General features: G+C 39.4%; 1 protein-coding gene across 1 annotated transcript in view; it reads right to left on the minus strand.

Annotated features, from left to right (window-relative positions):
* The window catches only part of AHRR (aryl-hydrocarbon receptor repressor), a 70,823-nt gene that overhangs the window by 21,689 nt on the left and 28,296 nt on the right, over nt 1-20,838 (minus strand). The window contains exon 3 of the mRNA XM_033512178.1: nt 12,362-12,462. Coding sequence (XP_033368069.1) covers nt 12,362-12,462 — 101 coding nt within the window. The remainder of the gene's footprint in view (nt 1-12,361; nt 12,463-20,838) is intronic.

Consider the following 20,838-nt stretch of genomic DNA (forward strand, 5'->3'; position numbering starts at 1 on the left):
TGAGTCTCATCCATGCCTGCAAATTCTTCTGCTTTCTCCATATTACCCTAAACTGTACTTCAGTGGGAAAACAGACATCTGTAGCACAGAAGGCACCCAACAGAGTCAGAGTTGGACTGGGATTTATACTTTTCTTATCTGCTTATCGCAGGTGGGGACAAAGAGAAGGGTGTTACCATGATTACCCCAAGTGGGTAATGGTGATTGCACATCAGTAGGGAAATGCCTTTTCCAACCTCTCAGACAAATCTCTCAGGTACCAAATACAACTCCATACTGAAATCTTTTACAGTAAGACTGAATAGAGATTTTTCCATTTTTCTGGCCAGAAGCCTAGTGACTTGTTAGACTAAGTAGGAAAGACGGCTTCAGTCCATGAGAATGAGTGAAAACTGTTCCCAGCTTTTTTGTTCTAAGTTACCATGTCTCACATTAAACAGCACAGCAAAGTATATGGCTCCACTTATGATTTTTTACACATTCTCAGTTATTAAAATAAAAATCTTGGCAATAGCTTTCTGTCATTGTCAGTGAGCAGGAGGCTGCACAGGTGTGCTGTGTCACAACCACAGCAGCCATGTGCCTGGGTAATGGATAACCCAGGGAGATGAAACAGGAAAGAGGCGTGGACCAGGGAATTCGCACTCCCTAATGAAAGCACATGTTTGCCCTGAACACTGAGGGGATGGCACAGAGAAATAAAGGCAGCTCTTCTCATTTCACTCTAATTCTCCCTGCAGAAATAATAGAAAGCCTAAATGGGGCTCTAGTACTTGGAGGGGAAATAACCCAACTCCACAACTCAATGGTGGTGTTATTGGTTTTGCATACAGTAAGTGTCTTTCAATCAGTAAAGTCCACTTGCCTCCTAAAATTTTTTGCAGTACTGCATATTCTTACACATGCACAGAGGGTCACATGCACACATAGAAACAAACACACAAAAGTACTAGTATGGACCTTAAAACTTTTACAACAAAAAACAACTAACTTCAAATCTGCAAAAAATACATGGTTTTAAACTGCCATTTGTTAAACCATATGGATTCAATGACAGATGGAATTTCTAATCCAGGATAATAGCTGAAACATGTGAGACAGACTTAAGTATGTATTGTGAACATTTGTTTGTTTGTATTTGGCTTTTTAAAAACACTTACATGAGTTTTCTACATTGTACTTAAAAAATGAAATCATGTGGGACTTTTTTCCCAAATGAAAAAAAAAAGAGAACTTGGCACCAGATAGGGGCCTGTGTTCTTTTGAAAAAACATGTACATCCAATTATGTACTCACGAAAAGCTGCACCTGCTACTGAAACAAAAAAACAATTAATCTGTCAGTTCAAAGAAAGTATGATATTATTCTGGTGCCCACAGTAGCTGTGAGATGAAAGTTATCAGTTCCTTCCATTAATAAGTTTTAGAAACTTTATTAGTCAGGAGATTCTCTTTGGAAATGAAGGCAAATATTTTGAGGAAGATAGGACTTCCTTTGGCAAGATCCTTTATATATCCTGATTTTTTTTTTTTCCTCATAGCAGAAAATCAGCCAGAAAATACTTCAAAGATATTTTGGTCAAGGTCATGGCATAGTAAAAATAAGGAGGAGGGAAAAAGAAAAAGAGAGAGAGAACAAGTTCCAATGCACATTTCTCTTATTACTATTCCTTGAAATAAAGGAAAATTCACTAGCATTAGGTCTCCAGAGACCATGTTACTATGGCTACTAAAGTACAACAGTCAAGGCCTGCAGCCATGCCTTGCTTTGAACAGATTTTTGAGTCACGCAACTTGGGTACTAAATTTCCAGGGTCAATTGGCTCACAGTCTTTCTGGAACAGTTTCACTTAATAGTGGATCACTGGGTTTTGCATCCTATGTGGGATGGGGCCATTTTCTGGTGATCTAAATAGGCTGCTATTTAAAATCTCTGGAAATTATATACTTGTTCATGTCTTATGAATATTAGAAGGAAAATGCAGATAGTTAACTGTGTCTTCTGTCTTAAACTACATTGTTTAATGAATCAGTATTTCTTTCCACTGGTGTATTCAAGACTTATAGTTGCCCTTCTCAAACATCCCTCTGAATCCCTGAGGTTCTCTTTATAAGCTAAAAAAAAAAATTAAAAAAATAAATAAATAAAGACTATTCAGAAATACCATATCTGGTGACATCAAAATATGGCATTTGCTCAACAAGTATAGTATCTCTTACCCCTCTGGACTCTTATGTATTTCTCTGGTATCTACAAAGCAACTTCAAAAGGAATATTTCTGTGAGTAAGCACTATCTCATGCAAAGGAGAGTGGCAGAATTTTTTTTTAGCATTCAGTTTTGATCAAGGGATTGCATGTGCAGATTAAATTTCAGGCAAAAGAAACAAAACAGAAGACAAATTTCCATCATTTGAGCCAGGGAAGGAAGTACTAGCTGAAGTCTACAGACATGGAGTTACATGGGAAGCCTTTTGGAGAGAAAGTGCTCAATCTGATAATCTTGTTTTCACAGACAGCAGAAATGTTTAATTTCAAATACAAAGAAATATGTATATATGACCATTATATATATGCCCATTTCACTCCCCCTGTCACCCCAGATAAAACGAAGTTCATATTCCTGCCTGTTCATTCATATTCCTGACCTTGACCCTGGATATCACTTCAGGCTTCTTTCAGTATGGAAATTCAGCATCTAGTGCTGCACTACCAAGATCAACATTTTTAACAGTCATTCACAATGCCAGACAAATTGGAGCCTTGGCCCTCCTATTTACTGTCAGAGGGAACAGCTGGGCCATCTGAAAGACACAAATGATTGTGAATCATTCAGCTGGTAAAATTTCTCATTATTCCATTTTTCAATATCCCCATCCCTTCCATGAAGGAATTAGGGAAACCTTGGAGATGCTTGTTTATATGCATGTCTTCAGTCTAACAAGGGAGCTGGAACACTGTGACTCGTCAAGAGGCAGCAGTCAAAACCGGCCTCCTGGAAATCAGTTAGGAAAATATAAGTCACTGGGCTCCGGTAATTGTGAGCTATAAACTTTCAAGAAAACATAGTAGTTCCCTGGAGGGTGAGATTGCAGTGTGTGCACACATGTAAACACATTTTAAACCATGGTGATGTTTTTTATATGCTTGATATGTAATAAGTATTGGACACAACCAAGAACAACTTTGCCTTTGAAGTTGTTTTGAATGCATGATGCAAAATTGTAAATGCAGTTTCTCTTCCATTATACATTCCTTCCAAACTAAGCTTTTATAACAAAGCTTGCTTAGTCTGTGTCAAATCCTTGGGATAGGGCCTCTCTTTGTTAACATATACATGAATTGCTGGTCCCCAATGAACCTGGCATCTCAAAATGAGCTACTCTGCCCAATATGGGGCTAGGAAACAAAGGATGAAGCATCAGTTGACTTTGTGTAGAAAGTTGATGTGGTGCTTACTAGAAGGAGGTGCATCCCCATTAGATCCTCTTTTTACCATGAGTACTAAGCACTGGAAAAGAGAGTACAAACCACACTTCCAGAGAGGACTAATAGCCTAAAGACAGGTTAGGGAAGATTTTGCTGATGCAAAAGTGAATTCATGGGTGACACTGAACACCTCAGTACAACTTTGTTATATGGCATGCTTGTTTAGAAAAAAATATTATTACCAAAAATGTCTCCCATTGATGACAATGTTTGGTGGATTTTTTCAGATCTAGTAAAAATTTTGTTATTCTTTTCTTCGCATTGCCATTTAGTATTTCATATGGGAAGCAAGAATGTGAATGCTACCTGAGGTTAATGGATGGTATACAAGTACTAAAGACTACTTAAAATAATATAAACAGGAATATTTGAATTATTAATTCTAAAATCATTGGGGACAAAGCACATTTTATTTATTAATAATAGATACAGGTATGATGTTTGCTGGATGGTTAGTGACTATGTGGATGAGTAATATATCATTTACCTTGGCAATTATCATGAAAGAATACTAAATTACAACATAATCATTATATCTATTTCTTTAGCCTCCTCATTAATCATGATGTTGAATTTAAAATTGTGCTCTACTAGTAATGGAACCCTACTGTCAATGCTCTTTCACAAATACTATGCCATAGACAACACTTGAAAATAGAAACTGTCTTTATATTGATTCATGCAGTTTCACATTTCACTTCCTCAAAAGCAGATGTTATATTCACAGATGGAAGCAAAGCTGGGGCAATATCATATCTTCAGTGCAAGTTCAGCTCTTCATCCTTTCTGAATTCTGCAGCTGCTCTGAGCCTTTCAGTCTACTCTTCAACAATTTCAATATAGAAAATGCAAGCCTGATTAATTCCATTTGAGAAGACCCAAAATGAAGCATTAATTGCTCACTACTCTGCACTTGTAATAACAAATTTAGTTAGGTAGACTTTGAAATAACAAATGTAGTAAGATTAGGCATTATCTTTCACAGAAATAAGTCACTGAAGAGAGTCTCAAATAATATTTATCCAACATGTTGGACAATTAGACATATGTAAGTACCAAATGTCTGGATTTTTTTCCAGTGTTATTTACATGTAAGTGCATCAAGTCCTGAAGAGAGGAAGCCGTCATAATATTCCATCCACAGCTGACTTTTATTTGTACTTGCAAACTGTTAATGAGGATGAATGGTAGACATCTCTTTCTGTAAGGAATCAAAACCTAAAAGAGACAATGTTGCAGCCTATATACTGAAACAGAATTTTATGTCCTAATTTCAGAGCACTCTTTTTCTGTGTATTTAGCACTATATATCACATTTTCTAACAGGAAACTATTTCAGGGGGTGGGGAGAAGAGCAAAACAATCTGTATTTCACATTCTGTTCAATAATATGTGCTAAACCAGCCTTTTAAAACACTATTTCAGGTCAGCAGAATTTTCATGGAGAGTGGCATCCCTGAAGTTGACTCTGCGAAGAGTTTTACTTTGTAGGTTATCATCTTATGCATGTTTTGTGTCCTCTAAGTATCCTGTATCAAACACACCCTATCCCATTCTGACAGCAGGGGTGAATCCTGCTATAAAGGCATTGTGCTGACCCAGAGAGGCAGGCAATGCTTTCTCTAATCGAGATATCAAGTGGATGACAGCGGATCATCTGGAAAGGGGTAAGGATAGAAAGTAAAAGACAACTCCTCTAACCAGCAGCAATGGCTGCAAATCTTAGGCTGCATTATAGACTAAATGAATCCTTCCCCAAGTCTCTTCTGCAAGCCCCTGCTTCGGTTTGAGCATTTAAGTTTTTTTTTACTAAGGCAGACAAAAAGTGAAAGTGGAATGTATTTGATATTTCTAGTAAAATATGTAGGGTTTTTTTTCAAACCTCCAAAACAAAATCATTGCAAATTTGCAAAAGTTCTCAAGACTGGACACAGTCTAGCCTGGACCTGCTTTCTTGCTCATCACTTAATCTTATTGAAAAGATGGCAAGGCTGAGCTTTTCTGAATTGAGAATGAGGAATATACTGAAAGCAAGTGTCACCTGTGAATACAGTTTAGGCTGATCATTTATATTTTCACTCCAACCAGTTGAGGACAAGTTAAACAATATAGGATTGCAATTATTTAAAGTGTATTTTTCTTCCTTCTGTGTTTTGGGGTTTTTTTGCAATACACGACTATGCCATCTTCAAAAACGCTTCCTGAAAAGCAAATGCAGAAACTGGTATGAAGTGAACAGTGTGTTATGAATATCTCTGTTTCCTGAATGCAAGAAGTCAATTCTAGTAGCAGAATAAGTCCTGGTACATCAGTATGATGCAGGGCTCAGATACCAAACCTATTGACTGGTGGAAATTGTTGTCAAGGATTAGCTCTGAAGTCAGTGAGAGGAAAGAAAACCTAACAGAGCTGAAACGGGAGAATATGTTTTGTTGAGGAGGAAGTTATGTGGCCACTGGACTGTCTCCAAGAGGCACCAAAATAGCCTGAGCAGAAACAGAGGAAGCGGCTGTGAAAAGTGAGCTCGGGTGGAGTTGGCTGTGATGAACAGTCTGGAGACAGCTACAGCGGCCTGAAATTCAGAGCTGCATCCGTGCCCAAAGCGTATTGATTCTTCACCTTAACACTGTAGATGGACAGCTGCTCTGTTCACTGGAACAACCACAATTTCTCAGCTAGCCCTCCCCGAATGACAGCTGCTTTGCCTGTATCCTGTCAAATGGAAGACACTTTACCTGATGTCACCACCAACCAGAGGATGGTAACTATCTCTCTTCACCAGACACCTGTGATGACTGCCCGCTCCTCATTCTCTGTCACACTCAACATAGTTTTCTAATCCTCTCCCAGCTTGCTCCCTCTCAATTATAATCCATAATTTTGTGTTGGAGAAGCTAAATACTAACTCTCATCAGCCCAGCATGTCACAAAATCTGAAAAGAAGTACTTACTGGCATTTTCCCTTTCGCAAAAAGGCTCCACACAAGCCTCTACACAAGTACCTATTTTTCCTCTTCAGATCCCTCCATAAAACTCTTGCAAAAGTCCTGGCAAAAGTCAGGCTTCTCAAACACTGTGTGTGCTGGCAATTGTGGTTACCATTTTCCTCATTATTTCCACACAGTTTTGCCCATCAAAATCCATCTTCTATCACTTTTCTTTGTAGTTAAGCTGAAAATGTGAAGGGAGAGGACAGCATGATTTTGTTTTTCTCTGTCCCCCTGTCAAGTTGGATGGTGCCATCTCCTGTATTTCAGAAACCTCAGCACTATGGCAGCATCATGATTGTTGCAGTTGTAACAGTAGCACTAAGGACTGGAGGAGAGAGAGCAAATGGAATTTAGCGGTCACGGCTTTTCTATCCAGATTTCTTAGAGAAGAAAAAAAAAAAAAAAAAGAAAGGAATAATCGAGAACATTAGTTATTTGTTTAAAGGGCAACAGAAAGGATGTTTTTTGCACAGAGCTGTGGCCATGCCAAATTTCAAGTCTGGATTTTAGAAATGTGCCTATTTGAAAAGAAAGGAAAAAAGGGACCAGGGCCTCTGAAGCGTTCCTTTGTGTTTTGCCTACGCCTGGCAAGAAAGAATTGAATGTACGCGTGTGATAAAATGGCACTCCTAACCCCATTTATGGGTTTTTTTAATGGATAAATTCTCTGTAAGTCATCCCAAGTGACTAATGTCAGCTTAAATCATGTCATCTAAATTACTGGAAGAAGGTTCATGTTTGAAAACAAAGGAAAGCAAAAGCGTTGTTTGGGTAACTTAAAAAAAAGTTATATTAACTGGAAAAAAAAGCACTAAGACTATGAGCTTTTTATAAGAATTTCCTATTTTGATGCTCTGATTTTAAACCAGTAAATTAAGAAAATGAAGCACTGTATCATCATCTATCAGGATTTACCTTAGAAGGACTGTGCTAGGACAGGGTAAGCACTATTGGAAGCTGAAAAGACATTTCAGACCAGAATAAACCAAAAATGTCTCTTTCTACCAGTTTTTGATTCTGAAGTTTGTTCTGTGGTCATAGATCCATGTAGTCTCCATGCACTTTGTTGGACTTGCAATTTGCCTTTTCAAGTTTAAATTAAAAATAACAGGAAGAGGAAAAATATCTTGCTCTCAGACTGAAATTCAAACTGGAGCACCTTTTTCAAGAGCACAATTTTATCAAGAACTGATTACATAAATCAGTTTGGAAGGAGGAAGTGGAATTACACTAACAAGTTTAAAAAAATGACAGGAAACCAAGTGGGAAAAGAGTTTCCTATGTTATTTCCTTATGCAGAGTGAAGAACAGCACCAATAGGATATTTTCTAATGTATCATTTTCCAACTCCCTGGGAATGAAACTTGAACTCTAGTTCAAGCTGTTAGTAGAGGCCACTGGGAGATATGTTCCAGTGCCAAAATGTGCACATTCACCTCTCCAGAGTAACTCCAAAAAAGATTATTATTTGCATCCATTTCTAAGGTAGCAACATAATGTTAAATAATATGCTTCAAACCTACATTGTGTCAAATCCTAAATCATTTGCTTGCCGCAGATTCTTAATCATTGGTTTTGATTAAGAAGACTTGGGGTCTATTTGGTATTAAAGCTGTCAGAAAAAGATTTCATTGACTTCAGTGGGAGCTACCGAGATAGAACAAGAAATTCCAAACCTGCAATATGGAATTAAGAAATAATCTTTAAAGGACTTGTTTGGGTGACAAAGTGTCTGTTCGGTGTGATACAGGACCTACACTTGATTGTGTTGTAGCTTTGCACAAGCACAAATGCTGCTGGTCCAGAAGCTAAATAACCTGATGTGCCTCACTAGTTTTGCTACTTACAGCTCAGATTGGCAAAATTAGTCTGCATGTTTTGGTGGAACAAAAGCATGCCTACAAAACATGGAAGCTCAAGTTGAAAACCCAAACTTTACATGTTTAAGTAGCTAATGTAATGAAGCTAGGATTATTAATATCAATGGAGAATTATAATGGTTACACCATCAAACCTAGCTTTCATGATTTTTAAGGTGTTAGTAATTTATTTCTTTTTTAAGTAAAGGACCATATGACTGCAATTTTAAGATATTTAAGATGCCAGGCACCTCAAAGTCTCTGTCTAAAAATTTAAGTAAGTAGTAAGCCTCTCCAGGTCCCTCTGCAGAACCTTCCTGCCCTCAAACAGGCCAACACTCCCAACTTTGTGTCTTGTGCAACTGACTAAGAGTGCCCTTGATCCACTTATCCTGGTCTTTGATAAAGGTATTAAACAGAATGTACAGTGTCACTGAATTAGCAAGTATCAGGACAGTCTTAAGACTGACATCTTCAATGCAGCTATAACGAAAAACATGAGACAAAACCACAGAAATATGATTCTTGTGCCCTGAAACCTTAAGAGTAGAAGACTTATGGAAATCTTGCCCTGAACTGTACAAAAGCATGGCTTGGAGCATCCTGAAAAGCAATATGGATCTTCTCTGAAAGAATCTGAGCTGCCAGTGAGCATGGAAATGACAAAAAAGGCCGTGTCTGGCCTTTATCAATATTCATCAGTGAGAAGGGAGCATGATAGAACCAAGCAGCCTTACTCCACTAGCATCTGTTTGAGAGTTGCCTGCATTGTCCATATTTCTTTATATTTACTTTGACATTTTGGTTATAAAACACTATTTTCACACCTGAAAAGAATTAGGTCCAATACATCTGGAGACAGAGATGCCATAAACCCTATGCTTCAGCCTTCAAGAGCATAATAGAAGACCAACAGACATAATGAAGAAGAAAAGAAAGTCCATGAAAGCACCTCCTTAGCAGCAAGGGTTGAGACAGAAATCTGAACATCAATTATTCTTCCATGACAAGCAGAAAAACTGCAAGAGCAGTTGTGAAGTGATCAACAAAGCCCAAGTGACAATTTTAGCAGGGTGCTGCTTAGTGCACAAGTGCTGTTTACTCAAGGAGCAAATGTTGGAGGTGATGATGGGGTGATGCCTGATTATGTGTCATTAAGAAAGCAAGTCCATATAGAGCCTCCCTCTTAACAGCAGGCATTTAATTCTTCCAGTGATCAGTGAATAGTACAACACATGGCAGTTACACAGCCATTTGGGATGGGCAATTACCTGCACCACAGTGTAGACTCTGAGTCTGGACTTAAGATTACAAGCACATCATAGCTGGGGGGAAGAGCAGGAGGTGGCAAACAGCCATGAGATGAATCCTGCAACCAAGGCTATTGCCTAGATACCCACCAGTGATTCATTATTTTTCCAAGTCACCGTTTTATTGTGTTTCTCCACCCCATCACCCCATAAACTCTATCTGGATTTGTTGACTGCCAATACTTATTTTCCCCTTTTTCTGGTTATGGGTTTCTTAGGTATTCAGTAACAGGCTTCAGAAACTGTGGCCCTTTTCTGCCACAAGGCATGGGGCACAAGGGTTGCAAAACCACCTGTCTTGGAAAATATTTTGAAAGTGCAAAGTTAAAAGTCATTGCTACAGTCAAACTGTTGGAATGTGAAGTCTCAAAGGACAGTAAAGATTGCGATAATGTGACATATTTAAAAAAAGCCCTTAATAAAATTAGACTTTAGTTCTTAGACCATTGTCTGCCTTCCCTTTAAAGGGAAACAAAGATGGCAAGCAAAGTCTCTCTTATATAGAAGAAATTATCTCAAAACACCAAAAGAAATTATTTATTTAGATACCTGCTGTGCTTCACTAAAAAGTCTTTGATAAACTGGTATCATTGTTTATTCTGTTATTGCTGATGAAAGCTATTTGATTATAGCTGTAAAAAATCTCCATAAAATCTTAAATAAAAAACACATGTTGTGGCAGAAGCCTTTAGAAATAAAAAACATTTTAAACATATTTTGAAGACAGCCTAATTCCATTGTTTTCTTTCAGGCTGAAAGGGGAAATGCTGCATTGTTCCAAGACTCAAGAGTCCCAGATACACTATTTACCAGCAATTAGGTACTTGTTATCCCATATTTCTCTCCATACATAAACTAGAGTGACTATACCCACTAGAAAAAAAAAAAATAATAGCAATTGTTCTTGATTTTCCATTAACATTGCACTCAGGAACATTATTATTCATGCATATTTTGGTGATTCAGGTTATTCTGTTTTGTATAATATAAAGCATCTAGGAGAGGTTGCACAGTGCAAGGTATTGTCATGACACAGAAAGCGGCTTTCAACAGCTGTAAAATATCTTTTGAGAGCAAATAAAGTGGTCAGATTCACAAGTCAATATACAAAGAGCAGCAACCACAGTTTGCTTCTACTTGGAAGGAATCAGAAATGTGATATTTAGTTAAAATCCCGGAGTTCTTAATAACCAACATGGTGAATTTGGTTGAACAACATAAAAACCCACTTTTCTTCATGTGCCATAACCACTGAATGAGGATCCGAGCCAAACCCAGTCCTCAGAGAACATTTGTGAGAAGCCCTAAGGAAAACTCACCCTCTTATTCTACGTCAAACATGCCCATAAATGAAGCCTGGCAAGTACCTTCATATTAACATGCACTTAATCATCTGGTTAATGATCCACTCTAAGTATGACCCAGGACAAAATATCTCCCCTGTATTCAGAAGGAATGTGACTTCTGCATACCCTGCAGTAAGCAGAGCATATTTAGCAATAGCAGTCTCTTGTAACCTGCCCAAAACTGTGTGCCAGTGTTCTCTCCATATACTCACAGCAGTCAGTTTGAGGATGCTTAATGATTATAACTTGTGGGCATGTAATGTACACACAACAAAACATAGACTAATTATAGGAGACCCTCGTTAAAATTTAGACACTCACCATATTTATCATTTATTCTACACCCCGGATTCCCTATTCATTGAGAATGGAAGTGGCTGCAAAATAACACCTGACAGCCAAACATCTTGCTTTGACAGTATCAGTAATTAATCAGATGCCTCTCAGTTACTTCTTTTGAAATCTAAAATTAAAATCTTCTGAAATATTAAGAGGAAGGAAAGCAGGGTTCCAGTTTCCATTCCATAGAATGGAATTGAGTAACTTATGGTATTGGATCTCATACTAAAATGTGTTTTAATTTAATAGTATTCAGCAGTTATTTGCTGGAGGCTCCTATTTAATTTACATTTACATGCATCTCAGGGCTGTCATTAAATACAATTTTTATACCATTAATATTATCCTATCTAAAACAACTGTACATGTGTAATCTTAATCACATAGGAATTTACAAGGACCTCAATGTATAAAAGGCATTATTACATCATGTGTTTGAAATGCAGATGTATCTGGGATGGACTGCTGGGCTCTAGGCTGGTTCAGTAGTTCACAGCAGTATTAATTCTTCCTTTAAATTAATGGATCCAATTCTCAGTAACAGCATGGCCCCTTTATGCTGCTCTGCCAATATCAAATCAGCCTAAAGGGGATAAAAATACACAGAAGGGATAACTTCTGCTGACACAGTGTGTGTGCAGAGCACAGAGTTGAGGAAGTAGGATAAACTAAAATATCCTAGTGTATTCTCAGCTCAGATCAGAAACCAGGAAAGCTCATGTTGACATCCTCAAAATGTGGGCCAAGTAAAATAAACCTACAAGTGAAGAAGAGCTGTGAACTGCCCTGCTGGAGTTCACTGGTAATTTCAAGGGTGCAAGCAAGGGTGCAAGGTGCAATTGCCCAAATGGACAGTGATTGTGACTGTCACAACTGCCAGTCTTGCTCTTGCAAGAAGCATTCACAAGTGTGGTTCTTGAAAGACTCCCACAAAGACTGTTCAAAGCTGACACAAAATCATCAGCCTAAATATACCATCAAACTAAATAACTTACAGCCAGAAAAAAAACCCCAGCATTTTTTCACTTACTTCCAGTAGAAGTCCACCTTCTTGTACAGCAGTCTTATTAGATATATTGTCTTCTTTTATCGTTTGACCAGCTTGCTTCTTAAAGTGCTTTTCTTGAATGGCTGTTGGAGAGAATTATCATCAATTTAGAAATCATAACTATTAGGGTCACAACTAAAATTCTTGTTTAGGCATTTAACATGCATTGAATTTAATTGGTGGTTACTGTCTTTGTGGTCTGGATCTTGGTTACTGACAACTTTCTTTTCTTTTTTTTCTCCTTGTGCTGGAGATATATACATATTTTGCAGTCCAGATGTTTTTTATATGAAATATCTATCACATTTTTTTATTGAACATATTTTTTCCATTAGTCTACTCTGCATAAAGCAACAACCAAAACCCACAGGAAAGAAACAAAAGAAAGTTAGCAAGTTGTTTTGTTTATAAAAATATGTATTATGACAATACAGAGAAATGTCTATATAGCTGAGAAGAAAAGGGAGTGAATAAGTTTCTTATTTTCAGCGCTGACCTCCTTGGCATCAGATTAATTTTTGTCTCACTTTACCCAGTTCACATCTACAAATTTCAGCCTGACTGTAAGATTCAAGGGAATGTTGTTAAACTGTTTCATTTTTACTCAGTTTTAAAGTTTGTTTTTAGAGGGTCATTGACTCCATGAAATTCATTAATAGTTCTCATTCTAGATTAAAATTCCACATATTTTTCCTACTAATAGGGGGAAAAGCTTATTCCTGATTAGGTTTTCATAGGAAACTCAGCTGGTGAGTGCTCTTCCTTCACATGCTTGATCTCAAATATCTTTGAATGCTGAAATTCTTCCTGTCAATATATCCTGCAGAAAAATCACTGAAATACAATCCCATTTCTGGGGATACTGAAAGAATTTCTGTTAAGGCTGGCATTGCATGATTATTTGGATTCAGCATCACCTAGGGAGTACAACAGGAACCTGTCTTTTATCACTTGATCAGTAAAAATTAAGTCAGCTTCACTCTATTTCCAGAGAAGGGCCATACAAATATCCTGGTAGCAAACAGAAATCGAGTTTTCTGGTTTTTCTCCTTTTCCTGGAGAGAATGAGAGAGGAGAGTATCCCAGTGATATCATCTGGGACGTCTGATACACATTTCCCCTTCAAGCCAAAGGGGAGCAGGAACAGCCATGGCCAGAGATGGTTAATAAAACAAAAAACACCTCTCTGAAAAAAAAGCCAAACCCACACCAAAAAATCCCAAAAAATCCCAACAGCTACCCAACCAATCAAAAGATAAAACCTCCCCCCCCAGGAAGGGTTTAGATGGCAGGAATAGTTTATACCAAACCAGAATAAGAAGAGGAGGGAAACAACAAGCCTCTAAATCTCCTGAGCCTGTGCAAGAGCTCCTTATCAATTTAACAGCCTAGTAAGGGGCAGGATACGTCAGCATTTTACAGTACACGATGGCAACTCAGAATCACACCAACTAAATATTTGTGATGGTTTTTAGCTTACTTTGTAAATATTTGCTGAAAATGTTAATGTCGGTCATTACCCCAAAGCAATTATCTCAAATATATAATTAGATGTAATAAATCCCTCCCCTGGGCATGGGAAAACACATCAGGAGAATCCCAAGCTGCTTTAAACAGATCCCTACCTATATTTTCCAGCCAAAACAATTTTGGGATTTCAGACTTGCAAGCAAGGCTGCTCTGAATAAAATACACAGATTCTTAAATCTGCATTTTCATTTTGGTGTACCCTTTAAGTTAATAGGAAATGGTTGCTTTTTCCCTCCGATCAGCTAGACCTTCTTCTAGGCCTGTCTATAAGAACAGACATAGAAGCATAGGTTCATTTAAGTTGGAAAAGTCCCTTAAGATCATCAAGTCCAACCACTAACTCACCACTGCCAAGTCTGCCACTAAGCCATGTCCCTAAGTGCTACATCCACATGTCTTTTAAATACCTTGTGACAATTTTTAAAAGCCCAACCCCTATTCCAATGGCCTCTTCCAGAGTTTCCCTCCTCAGAAAATATGTTTTTGTAATTACTGACATGGTGGTTTGCCATCTTTGCTCAGGTTAAAGGACAGACAGGGAGGAGTGAGAGGAAATGAAGGTTTATTTCTTTGATGCGCTCTTTTGGTGTTGTGAAAATTCCATCCGTTCAAACTTCATCGTTAGTGGAAACTATTATTTTACCCAACTGAGCGGGCCAGAGCTCCCTGCCTGCTTGTTAGCCTTCAGGCTCATACAAACACAGCAGCAGAAGCACAAGAAATGTTTGTTCTGCAACTCGTCTGGCTACTATAAATTCCATCTCCGAATGGAAAGTATTTTAATGTTATTTTGCCGGTTAGAGTCACCCATATGTTAGGCCACACACATCCGTTTCATAGCCTGCCCTTCTCACTGGCCTGACTGCAAGGAGACCCCCTGCACCATCAAAGAAAGACAAAGAACACCACTGCTCCAAGAAGTGAATGCTTCTCAGAGATGGGAACGTTTGCTCCTTGCACCCAGGGCAGCAGAGCTGTCGCTCACTGCTCACTCTCCTTCTGCCTCCCCACACTGGAAATACTTGATTAATCCACCCACACCTCAGAAGAGAGGTGCTGGTGATAGACTCTCACCTGGGGAAAGCAGAGGAAGACAGGCAGAAAATCACACAGATCCTGAAAGAAATGAGGAGGAGGAGGAAAAGCAAGACATGACAGGCAGATGAGGGAAACTTGCAAGATGTTATCTGACTAGGCAGAAAAACAGGGAAAAGAAAACAGAACAGTCTAACAATACCCCTGTCACCACCAAGAATCATGAGAGAGAACAGGACAGCAAGTATTGGTTATGATGGGAAGCTTGATAGAAAAGACCCTGATGCCAAGACAGCTGTGATCAAGCTTAGACATCTCATAAAATGGTGTCCCTCTGGAGCAACAGCGAAGCCTATGATGATGAAAACAAATGAGAGCTTGAAGAATGCAGGAGTACTGTCTCTGGTAAGCAGGGAGGAGCAAATTGCGGAAAGCTGAAAAATAAAAAACAGCAAAGGATGACTCAGTGACCTGAGGGGGAAATAGGCTGCTGGAGTTCCCATGTATCAAGAATGGAGCAAGAGAAAAGCTGATACTGCAGGCAGCCTAATGAATGCTGCTGGCTGAAAAAAAAAAAGAAAAAAAAAAAAAAAAAAAAAAAAAGAGCGCTTCAGCTTTATGGAGCTTTGGACTACTTTCTACAGGAGAGGCAGCCCTTTTGACAGTCGGCACAGAGTGCTCACCCATTAGGTTCAAAATCAACAAACTGAAGAGATGGGAAGAGGAAACATCAGAGACCAATTTCTGAGCACAGTGTATTGAGCCTGCACTTCCAGAACATGAAATAAAACAGAAGATGGAGCTGTTCTGCCAAAGAAGATGAATGAGCATATTGATACCATAGGATGATAAATACCAGAGATACATGTACCAGGGCTGACAGTTTTGCAAGGTCATGCGATCCAGTGTGCATGGTGCAGTCCCATGCAACATTAAAAGCCAACCGGTCTGGAAATGCTGGGCCCTACAAAGGACAACACTGTGGAAATCTACAGGAGAAAGGGGGCTAGGAAGAAGAAGAGGAGGGAGAAAAAAGAAAAGAAACAAAATGGCCAATGCAATTCCCTGGAAGACAGGTCAAAGATCTGAGGATACTGCTTCAATTTCTAATCTGAAAGCAGTGAAAGGAGTGGAAACCAAAAAAAAATAATGTTGAGTTTACAACTGACAGTAAATTAAGGGAGAAAAATGTCCACAGAGGAAACTACAAGATTGGCTGAATGAGTATGGGGCAGTCTTAGATAGGGCTGTTGAGCCTTTCACAGCTGCACTGTCTCTGCCCAGAACAATGTAAAAACTCTTTTAAGCCTCCAGTTCCAATAGGAGCATTGCTATCTGCATTTGCAAACACCTTGGCTTGAAAATCAAATCTGGAATATTGTAAAGAAGAGAAAAGCTGCCTAGCACAGTCTATAGAAGCATTATGAAGCCAGCCATTCCCTTTCCCCCAGAAATAACAGAGCATTTATTCATTGCAGGATACTCTTTAGTTCAAAGGGATGGAGATTTCAGGAGTCTCATAAAACCATATTTTTAAACCCATGGGATTACATTCTCCGGAGTGTTTCTGTATCTCATCCTGCACAATCACAGCCTTCATTCTTCAGAAAATAAACAGCAAAATTAGCTGCTAAGTTAGGCCGTGTAACAGACTAACATGGGGGCAAACTGCATTGCAGCCGCCCCAGGTGCCAGCATCAAGCAACAGCACAGGCAAGAAGTGAGCAGTGAAGAGATGCTGCTTCTGAACTGAACACCTTGCCTGGGTTTGTTTGGGGTGTAGGAAGGGGACCACACAGTATTCTTCAAATTCAGGCTGGTGAATCAGTTTCAAGCCCTCCTACAAGGACTACTGGTTCTCTCCAACGATGCCCAGGGGATAAATTGTTTCTTGAAACAGGTGGATGAAAATAGCCAAATCCAGACTGCAGGTTCAGAGACACTGCTTTAAGCGTGCAAATCTTATGTTTGGTAACTGTTACTCGAAAGGAAGTGAGAACAGGCTCTCTCTTCCTGGACCTTCTAGCTGCAGGAAGAATCAGCTATGCGTGTTACTGTGAATGCTAAGAAAACAAAGCAAATTGACTCGGAAACACTCAGTACCAGCAATTCTGCTTAACAAACCTAGAGGCATGAACTGAAATGGTCTGTTTCCTCTGGCTGTGTTACAGAGAACACCGAGTGACAGCTAGGATGGGGGTCATTAGATGAACACTAAAATTAAAAAATGCACGGCGTAAGGAACAGTTGTCATACATTGCTGAACAGCATGGAAGGGACATTTGCAGTCCGAAAGGCCACAGCATACAGGTTGTACAAATGCTTTGGGAAAGAGATTAGCACCAAAATGCATAAAAGCTGAATAAAAGCTATATGGTGCTTGGTCCTGTTGCGGAGGCTACCAGAACGCCAGATGAAATTACGCTAGCAGTAATGCAGAGTTTTTCTTCCCAACTTGGCGGTTTTCTCAGTCTGCTTCTTCTTAAGGGATGCTTTGAAATCTGACTTCCCTTTGAAGTTTCTCGAGTACAGCATGACATTTATTTAAGGTACAAACCGAACCCTTTTGCTTTCCAGATCCCATCCGCTCTTTCTTCCAGAACCACTGCTCCCCTTTCCCAGCGAGCCTCATCCACGCTAGAGGGGCACCAAAGAGATGCCCTGGCCGGGCTGCCCTCCTCTCCCCGGGGCTGGCGGGGCCAGCTCGCTGTCCTGAGCCCCCAGCCCGTGTCGCAGCGCGTCCGGAGGAGCCCTTTTGAAGGCGGGCGAGGGGGAGGAGAAGTCCCCGCTGCGGAGGAGGCAGAGTGCTGACTAACCCCGGCCCCGCTGTCACGCAAGGCTCGCCGCCTGTCAATCTGCCGGCGGCTCTGACAGGGGCCTGGCCGCCGTTCAAACCCTTGCGTGCGAGCAGACGAGCCGCATTACCCTGTGAAGTATTTCATAATAACAACAGCTGTTAAATATTGATGACTCCTGGCAAGCGCTGAATGCTTTTCGAGAAGGTTAAGCCTTCGTGTAATGGAACCTAATTCCTCATTATATACTGTATCAGATATCTGGAAGTTGCCTAAAAAAAGCAAAGGAGCTTAGAGTAAAGGATCAGAAAAATAACTCTCGTGCAGAAGGGAGAAGGGAGAGAGCCCTCTGTGCCCGCTGTGAAGAGTGTTTCCCCGAAGTCAAATCCCTTTGCTAACAGTAAGATACTCTGCCGGAGCGATCATCGATACGGCTGGTTTCGCTATATTCCACTGGAGGGTTTTGTGTTTTTAGATATCATTGAAGAGCAGATAAACTTTCTAAAACAGTAATCCAGCTGCCAGCGCTGTCTGTGCGTAAAAGTACACATGGAAATTATTTCTACAGAAATACAGAAAAAAAGAGGAGGAAAGCTGGCATTCCTATACTCTTTCTACAAACATCAGCTCTGAGAGATAAGGCTTATTAGAAAACTTAGTGGTGATCTGACAATATGTTAAGGATGAAATCTCAGACAGGGTTTCCAGCAGTCAAAAAAGGGAGAAGGACAAGCCTCTTGCCTTGGGGAAGTCCTGGTGTTCTTTCCTCCAGTTCCCAGAAAAACATCCACTATCTTCTTCACTCTGCCCTCTAAAATCCACCAGTCTCATCTTTTGCCTCTTGACCTGACTGTCGAGCAAGGTTGTGTAGGGAACAGAATCGGTTTGGGGTTGGAACTCATGATCGACAGAGTCCTTGGGACGCAGTGGGATGCCTGGGCAAGCAGCACCGACTAGTCCAGCAAAAAGGCAGCATCAGAGTCTAGGCGTAGGTGAAAGAAGATGCACAAACCAAGGACTTCTTACAGAGGTCACTAGCTCAGGGTATTTTTCTTCTTGCATGTGAAAAAGAAGTCTGTGTGCCTTTGGGAAATAGAGTTTACATGAGGAAAGCTGAGAACCTGAAAAGATTTGCCTGCAAATGTTCAGTGCTGCAGTGCAAGGAGTTCTGTGAAGATTTAGGAAAGTGGTTCATTTGTGGGGAGCCTAGGTCTGTTAAGTGAGTCAGGATAGGGAATCACAAAAACTTAGGAAGTTGTTGGTTGGAAGGCACCTTTGTAGGTCATCTGGTCTATCTCACCCTGATCAGAACAGAGCTAACTTCAGCTAGGGAGGCTTCTCAGTTTTTGAGTATTCCTAGCAATGGACCTTTCTCATTCCCTCCAAGAAAGCTTTCATTTTTTGATTACAAACAGGATTCATTTTGTAAGATGAGGAGTAGCTTAATGTTTTAGGTGAATGAACATTAGGTTAAATTCTGGATGGACATGTCCTGTTTTCACAATTCTTGGTTTGTAAATTTGTAGAATAATTTAAGAAAAGTTGAGAATGGTAAAGTGGCTTTTATAAAATGTGCATGTATATGGAGAATATGCAAAATAAGTTAATAACTCTTCTTTTGTTTTTTAAGGGTTTATTTGTATCTCATAAGAAATCACACTTGTATGTCAAATTTAAATGTAGTCTGGGACTATAACATCTCCCCTATCCCATAATTTTTGAGGGATTACAGATCCAAAGAAAAGTTCCACGTGAAAGAAATTGTATGCTAACTATACAAACAACAGGCTCCAAAGAACTTGTCTAGAAAACACATTTCTTCTCTGTAGCTTACTGTTGCAACCTTTCTCTCTTCATATGACTCAACAGATGATCTCCCCAACAGACAGCCCTACATTGTGCCTTGGCAAAGGAGATATTTCAGAGATCTGTTTGCATCGCTGTGAGTAAATATTTGAGCTATCAGTTGGTCTGGTAGACTATATTGGCTACAAGACTGCTGAAGACATGCAGTCCTCTGAAATTACCCCAAGATATAAGACTTATTCCAAGTAACAGTCTTCCTGTTTGTCTCCACAATTTCATTTTATTTTCTACTACATTAAATATGATGATTTGATCACGGAAACTTATTCATTTATAGGTTCAGTCCTGGGGCCTTAATTCTATCTGTGTACTATTCCATTCTTTAATTAAGCTGTAATATGTTATCTTGTTTGACTATTTGCTTGCACACCCTTCTGAATAAACACAGAAACGGTAAGTAAAAATGGGTTATTCTTTCAAACTACAAAATGGATTGCAAGCCTGAGTTATCAGTAACCATGAGTAAGAAATCTGCAGACTACTTATTCCACTTTCAAATCAATACCCACATCATTCACAAAAAATTAAGATTATTCCAATACTTCTTCCTTACACCTTTAAGTTTTTAAATTACATGTCTATTAATCAGAATCATGATATCCAGCATAAGTTTAGGGTAAAAAAAAATAATTTCAGAGAACAGTACTGTATTTAGAAAGTCTGTTTAACATTGGTTAGTTCCAGAGTTAAGGACCTCAGAATGTACAATAGATGTAGTTTTATATTTTCATTCATGACTTCACCAAACTGATCCACAATTAGCCTTAAGTGTATTGCAGTGTGTTCTGACCTGTTACACCCTGATTGCTTGGGTGGGATCTGTGGGATCTCAGCAAATGCCACTGATCATGGTATAGATACATAATCAGAGGAACAGCACATCAGGACACATTGATTCTAGGATCTATGGACATTATGACCTATCAAATATACTTGAAGGGTTTCTCCGTTCTTCAAAACATCCTTCATAATGGCTTCCTGTCTGAATAGCTGTTCATCTTTTCCCTTGTCCAGATATAATTTAAGAAATGGGTTCTCTATATCCTCTGAATTCCCAGGGTTTTCACTCTCTATGGCCCAAGAGTGTTGTACTCTTTTGATGTGGCTCATACTTTTTCATTGTTATTAGACCATTTTTTTCAGGATTGATTCTCCCAATGAAAATAATACATCAATGGACACTGATGTCCACAGCAGAGGCAGTTGCCCTTTGAGGGGAGGCTACAATGGCAG

The sequence above is a fragment of the Parus major genome, chromosome 2, assembly GCF_001522545.3.
Source record: "Parus major isolate Abel chromosome 2, Parus_major1.1, whole genome shotgun sequence".
NCBI classification, from domain to species: Eukaryota; Metazoa; Chordata; class Aves; order Passeriformes; family Paridae; genus Parus; species Parus major.